The sequence below is a fragment of the Solanum tuberosum genome, unplaced genomic scaffold (genome assembly GCF_000226075.1).
Source record: "Solanum tuberosum cultivar DM 1-3 516 R44 unplaced genomic scaffold, SolTub_3.0 scf00178, whole genome shotgun sequence".
NCBI lineage: Eukaryota > Viridiplantae > Streptophyta > Magnoliopsida > Solanales > Solanaceae > Solanum > Solanum tuberosum.
In genome coordinates, this window is record NW_006239102.1 from 1,080,525 (window position 1) to 1,087,383 (window position 6,859).

A 6,859-nucleotide genomic window follows, 5' to 3' on the forward strand; every position below is an offset into this window, starting at 1 on the left:
GGGGAGGGAGAAGAAGCGAAGATAATATCTAAATAGAAAAATAGATGAAAATGCTTAGAAGAGAAGATAAAATGGAAGTTTTGGAAAGACTACAAATTATTCTAGTTAATGGAAGAAGTCAAGTAAGGAAGGGAAGAGAGTCACCATGAACATGCTATTTTTGGAGATGAGTTTGAGATTTTCTTTTTTTAGAAAATAGAATTTGTAATGATAAAAACTATGTGATGGTTTATATATGATGTGGCAATTTTATATGATTTGGATAGTGATGTGTTATATACATTAGCGCGATAGAGATACACACATGGTCAGGTGGGTTTAAAATTACACGTGTTCTGTTGGCAAAATTGTGGGTAGAAGGGTCCAAGTGACAAACGAAGCCAAGTACAGTGGTCTCTTAGGTCATTCCGCCTAATACTTTTGTTGCTCCACCATATACCTACCCATCTGTTAATGATTTCCATGTTCACATTACTTTTTTGTAGCGTTGCCACATCAAACATAACAACAACAACAACAACAACATACCTAGTGAAATCCCACAACTGAGGTCTGGGAGGGTAGAATGTACATAGACCTTACCACTACCTCAGGGAGGTAGAGATGCCGTTTCCGAAAGACCCTCGGCTCAAATGCACCAAATTTCGGTATAAAGAAGGAGAAATGAAGAGAATATAGCAAATAACAAGGAAACAATGCAAACATCTACCAGAGAGGAGCCAAGACAACAATAAATCATGTGATAGTCGAAACACTGTAACCAACATACTAGGATAGATTATTTAAAAGACAATAATAAACAATGATAAAAATTAAAATAGAAAAAAACAAGAACTACTATGATACAACTAATACCATCGCAAACACCAGCCATCCTAAGCAAGACAACACTACACTACCTATAACCTTTTACCCTAATACGTGCCCTCCACCCCCTCTTATCTAGGGTCATATCCTTGGTAACTTGAAGTTGCGTCATAACCTGTCTTATCAGCTCTCCCCAATACTTCTTCGGCCTACCTCTGCCTCTCCTCGTACTCTCTATCACGAACCTCTCGCACCTCCTCCTTAGTGTGTCTATGCATCTCCTCCTCACAGGTCCAAACCATCTCAGTCTCACTTCCCTCATCTTGTCCACCACGAAAGCCACTCCCACCTTATCTTTGAGATTGTCATTTCTAATCTTATTGCTCTTAGTATGACCACACATCCACCTCAGCATCCTCATCTCTGCAACATTTATCTTTTGGACGTGGGAGTTCTTGACTGGCGTTCCATACAACAATGTCGAATGAACCACCACTCGATAAAATTTACCTTGAGTTTCGGCGGTACCTTTTTATCACACAAGACTCCAGTGGGAAACCTCCACTTCATCCATGCTGCACTAATACAATGTCTAATATCATTGTCGATGTCATCACTCCCCTGAATTATAGACCAAAGATATTTGAATCTATCTCACTTGGGGATATTTTGTGTCAAGCCTCACTTCCATAACTACCTCATGCATCACATCATTCAATTTGTACTCCACATATTTTGCCTTAGTCTGGCTCAATCTTATCCTTTAGCCTCCAAAGTATGTCTCCACACCTCTAGCTTATCATTAACACCATTGCATGACCCATCATTCAGAACTACGTCATCCAAAAATAACATACACCACGACACCCTATCTTCAATATCACGCATCAATACATCCATCGCCATGGCAAATAGAAACGGACTAAGAGTTGACCGCTGGTGTAATCCTATCTCCACAATGGAAGTGCTCTGAGTCTCCTCCCATCGTTCTTACTTGCGTTTTAGCTCTTTTGTACATGTCCTTTATCACCCTAACATAAGCCACTAGTACACCTCTCACCCCTAGACATCGCCACAAGACTTCCTTTGAGACTTTATCATGGGCTTTCTCAAGGTCAATGAACACCATATGCAAATCCCTCTTCCTTTCCCAATATTTTTCCATCAGTCTTCTCACAAGATAGATGGCTTTTGTGGTCAATTACCCTGGCCTGAACCCAAATTGATTCTCGGAAATAGACTCACCCCTTCTCACTCTCATCTCCACCACTCTGTCCCAAACTTTCATAGTGTGGCTTAACAACTTAATACCCCTCTAGTTGTTGGAATTTTGTATATCACCTTGTTCTTGTACAACGGAACCATTGTACTCCACCTCCATTCCTTGGGCATCTTAGCCGTCTTAAAAATGACATTGAACAAGTCAGTTAGCCACTCCAAACCTGTTCTATTTGTGCTCTTCCAAAACTCCACCGGGATCTCATCTACTCAACCTGACACTTTTTTCCCTGCTCATCCTACTAATAACACGTTTCACTTCCTCAACCTCAACGCCTGCAATACCTGAAGTCTCTGATGTCTCTCAGAGTGCTCCAAATCACCCAAAACAATGTCTTTGTCCCCTACTTTCAAAAGTTGGTGAAAATATGGTTGCCATCTTTGCTTAATGAGGGTCTCCTCCACTAACATCTTGCCTTATTCATAGTTCATCCTTGATACACTTCACTTGATCCAAGTGTTGGTCCTTCCTCTCCTCACCTTCGTGAGCCTGTACAACTTCTTATCTGCACTCTTGTCTCCCAGTTCCGTATACAGTGTTTCAAAAGCTACTACATCCCCACTACTACTTCAAGCTCCCATCATCGTCAACTTCTCCCCAATTACACGGGAGAGGGCAGGTGTCAAACATAAATAGCCAATAATTTGGCTTCTGAGGCCTCTACTCAACTTGAGACACAGGTGTAGTAGTTGGTGCTTGATTGCCATTTCACTATCCATTTTAGATGGGTGATGGATTTTGTTGATCTGAAAAATTCACTGTTGCTTTTAGACTTTCTGTGTTCCATACATACATTTAAGAAATATGTATTACTTATTAGTTACTACTCTTGATGTCTAAACTTCTTGCATGGCTTGTTTCAAAATATGTTACTAAGAATATGTATTGTTAGCCTTACCCAAGAAGAAAAAAGATGTATTGTTGTTTATTCAAAGTATACTGCTAATGCATATGATAGATAGCTAAATGGTTAAGGCTAAACAGTTATACCTGCTGTAATGCAGTTTGGTGTCCCACATCGCTAAAATAGATATTTACATTGTAAAGGGGGCTTGAGAAATAATTCAGTCACACGTCATTAGTCTTGCGCATTCTCCGAATGATGCTCTTCTTTCACTCATCATGTAATGAATTGAGTGTGAACCTCTTCAGTCTTGAGCCAAGAAGCCCCAATGCTCAGGGTTTATGCTTCTCAAATTTGATATCCTCATGACATGAAACCAAAATTATTCTCGGTAGTAGAAACATCGTATGTATAAAAAGATTGGATAATTAAGGAAAAGTCAAAACAATCTGAAGCGGTAGTCAAAACTAAAGTGCATATAACCAAAGGGGGTTGTCGATACAGGCAAAATGGTCTCGTGGACGTTTGTACTTGTATCAGTTTGTATTTTGAACCCTTCTACTTACCCCTTTGGACCCTTAAACTCAATTAAAATGGGACTTTTAAGCCCCTCCAACCATGTGTGTAGCTCACTCTCCTTTATATAATTGACATGTCATATCCACGTCAGATATATTAATGCCACATCATAATTATTTCATAACTATTTTTTAAAATTATTAACCAAAATTATTTAATAAAATGTAAAATAATAACATTTTAATTTATTTTTGGCATTTTTTAAAGTGAAATTCCATACGTCCAATTCTCCCTATTTTCACTGTTTCACGACAAAAATCGACCGGAGAAAGCCATCGCCGCTGTCGTCGCCATTTTTGCCGGCGAAATCACATATACTTTCTCCCTCACCCGTCTTTATCTCTACCGCACACCATAACTATTTTTCTTTCCTCCTCCAACCTCCACAAAAACAACCTAAGCCACCGCACCACCAGATCTGGCCTAAAAACCTCTTTACCGCCATGAATGCACCCTCACCCACCTCGTTCTCCTCTCCACTAGCTAGTGTCGTCTCTCTCTCACACTCTACTGCGAAATAGTGGTGGCGTGCACCACCAGCACTGCTTCTCTCTCACGCCACTGCGATTCAGTGGTCTCTGGCGAGCGCTGGTCCGCTTTCTCCCTCCGTGATTCTACCCATCTCTTACCGGAGAAGGAACTAAGGATGCTAAGAGCTGGCTCTTACGGCCTCTGAGAGAAAGCAATTTGCAGTTATTTGCGCTTGTTGCAATATGGATCTCAAGCAAAATACACGATTCTCCTTCTGTAAGTGTCTAATCCTTCAAGTCTCTGGCTGACGACACCATTAAAAAGCAGCATTTTACAACGAAGGATTTTCTGGAAGCTGAGCTAGTGTTAATGCAGGTATTGAAATTTGAGATCGGCATGTTAAGCATTCCCTTCCGATTCTTCGAAGATCTACTTACAAAGTTCAGTGAAGTTGCCAGAGGTGGAAAGCAATTAAGCTTTGGAGAAGAAGAAATGACTTTTTAATTAATTGTTTTTTTAAAAAAATATTTCTTTTAATAATTTTAATATTTTTTAACCTAAAAAGTTATTCACTCGCCTTAAGGTGCGTGAAGTCACACACCTTCGCCAACTCAGCCATCTTAAAGACACAAGCTTGGTCAATGGTCGGAGGGATTTGTTAAATTGTATTATATTGAGTTTAAGGGTCCAGATGACAAAGGGGTAAGTAGAAGGGTTCAGAATACAAACTGATACAAGTATAAGAGTCTACCAGACTATTTCGCCGTCGATACAAGAGGTAGTACAGCAAAAGAGTCGAACCTTAGAATGTACTGATAGACCAAGAAAAATGTAGTTGATTCCAGTTTGATCAAGGTGCTAACTGCAAAGAGAGAGAGAGAGAGAGAGAGAGAGAGAGCCATGCTGCAGCTGAACAACACTGAAAAAATATGCACCTTGAGTCACGTATTTCTCAGAGCTGCTAATCATTATCAAACGATGATGCTATAACTCAAATTCTGTTGCTAGTTTGCAGTTGATATTTCTTAAAAGAGTTGGATAAGTACCTCACTGGACAAATTGCTTGCAATTACTCCATGTTTGTGTTCTAATCTTGAAAATTTTCCCTTGTTTCTATAGCTGCAAGTTATTCAATATTCAACTGTTATCTCCAATTAAACTCTGATGTTCTGAATTGTCACCCTGCATTTCACCAGGAAGAAGTAGCACCTCAGTTAGAGCCTGGAATGATCCCATCAACCGTTGATCCAGATGCAGCTGGGTTTGTTGAAAAGGGAAACAAGGGACCTAAGCGCCCTGTTAAGATCAGTGCATGGAAACTTGCCAAATTGGATTCCAGTGAAGCAATGAGAGCCGCAGCAAAAGCTAGAGCATCCTCATCTGTTCTACGTCCTGTTGATAACCGTCGTTTTGATACTGAATTAAGTTCCAGTGAGAATATGAGTGTCAGAAGCAGTATCAGTGCTGATACCGGAGGAAATAGAGATATGAGAAATGAATTAAGGAATTCACTTGCTCCTAGTCAAGGTAGCCGAGATGAGTATGAAACTGGAACTCACAGTGTCAGTAGCTTTAGCAGTCCCAGCCATGTGCATGAGTCAGTCACACTAAGCCCTCTCCCACAAGCTCACAGTTTAGGCCATCTCAATGCCGGCATTGTCCCAGAGAGGGCCCGAATGTCTCGGGCTGCACCACCTAATAATAACCATCACATCTTACATTCTTCGGAATTTGATGAAAAAATCATGCAGAGGAATAGTACCACCGATCCGTTATTGCTTTCAGCTGCTGCCCCAGCAGCTTCTCTGCCCAGAGACGTTAAACGAACATCTGTTGTTTGGGACCAAGAAGCTGGAAGGTATGTGTCTGTTCCGGTATCAGCTTCAGATGCTCGTACAAGGCTGCCTATGCAAGGAGGATCATCAAATCCAAATGCTGCATCTACTAGCAATGACAAGAGGCCAGTCCCTGTCCCTCAAGAACCTTCACAGCCTCCTGCGAAACCTCCAGTCGAGCAGTCAGAAAAGCTTATGTATACTGGAGAGTCCATATTCTTTGGTGGTCCACTTTTGCGTGGTCCAATTAAGGATGGGCTGAGAAATGAGAGTGGCTCTTGTTCCAGAGAGAGCCAAGAAAGGCTGCCATTTAATTTACTTCGCGAATCCAGGTTCAGAAGGGATGCAGCCTCCCATCAACTTCCTGTGTTTGTTCCTGGTGATTTTGGGTCAAATAAGTAAAGCTTTCTGGACTAGCAATGATTGTTCATTTATCATTTGCCCCTGCATAGCAAGGCTTCAACAGAAGAAACCCCTCGAGCTATAGCTGTTTTTTGTCTTCCAGGAACCTTGCAGTTTGTTGCATACACTCCAAGGTTCCAGTGGTTTCTTCGTGACGGATTGTCTAACTTAGCACAGCAGAAAATGAATGTAGTATGGAGTAGATGAACTCCTTGAATTCCTCTTTGAACCTTTTGTCTGTACAATTGAAGCTTGAACGGTAGGGTGGCTTTGTCTAGCAATTTTGCAATGAGAATTACCTACATGCATGAGTTGAAAACAGTTAACAAGATTTTTTCTTAATGATGGTATTATGTGTTAAAAAACGTAAACAAGATTCTTTCTAAATGATGGTATTATGTGTTCAAAAACAGTAAACAAGATTTTTTCTTAATAAATTGAAAACAGAAAATAGAAATAGTAAACAAGATTTTATTCGGTATAAACTAAAAACAGAAGACAGAAACTTTAAACAAATTATCCATAAATACAAAATGCATAGACCCGCAACCAGTCCCGCCTGATAGTAGTTTTTAAAAACCCACTTCAATTTGCATCCACCCGCCTTGCACAATCTTAAAACCGCCCCACCCCACATAGCCT

At 40.5% G+C, this 6,859-nt stretch overlaps 1 protein-coding gene across 1 annotated transcript in view; it reads left to right on the forward strand.

Annotated features, from left to right (window-relative positions):
- Positions 1-6,556, forward strand: part of LOC102595675 (probable protein S-acyltransferase 19) — a 19,188-nt gene extending 12,632 nt beyond the window's left edge. The window contains exon 9 of the mRNA XM_006354358.2: positions 5,177-6,556. Coding sequence (XP_006354420.1) covers positions 5,177-6,217 — 1,041 coding nt within the window. The 3' untranslated portion in view covers positions 6,218-6,556. The remainder of the gene's footprint in view (positions 1-5,176) is intronic.
- Positions 6,557-6,859: the final 303 nt, after the last annotated feature.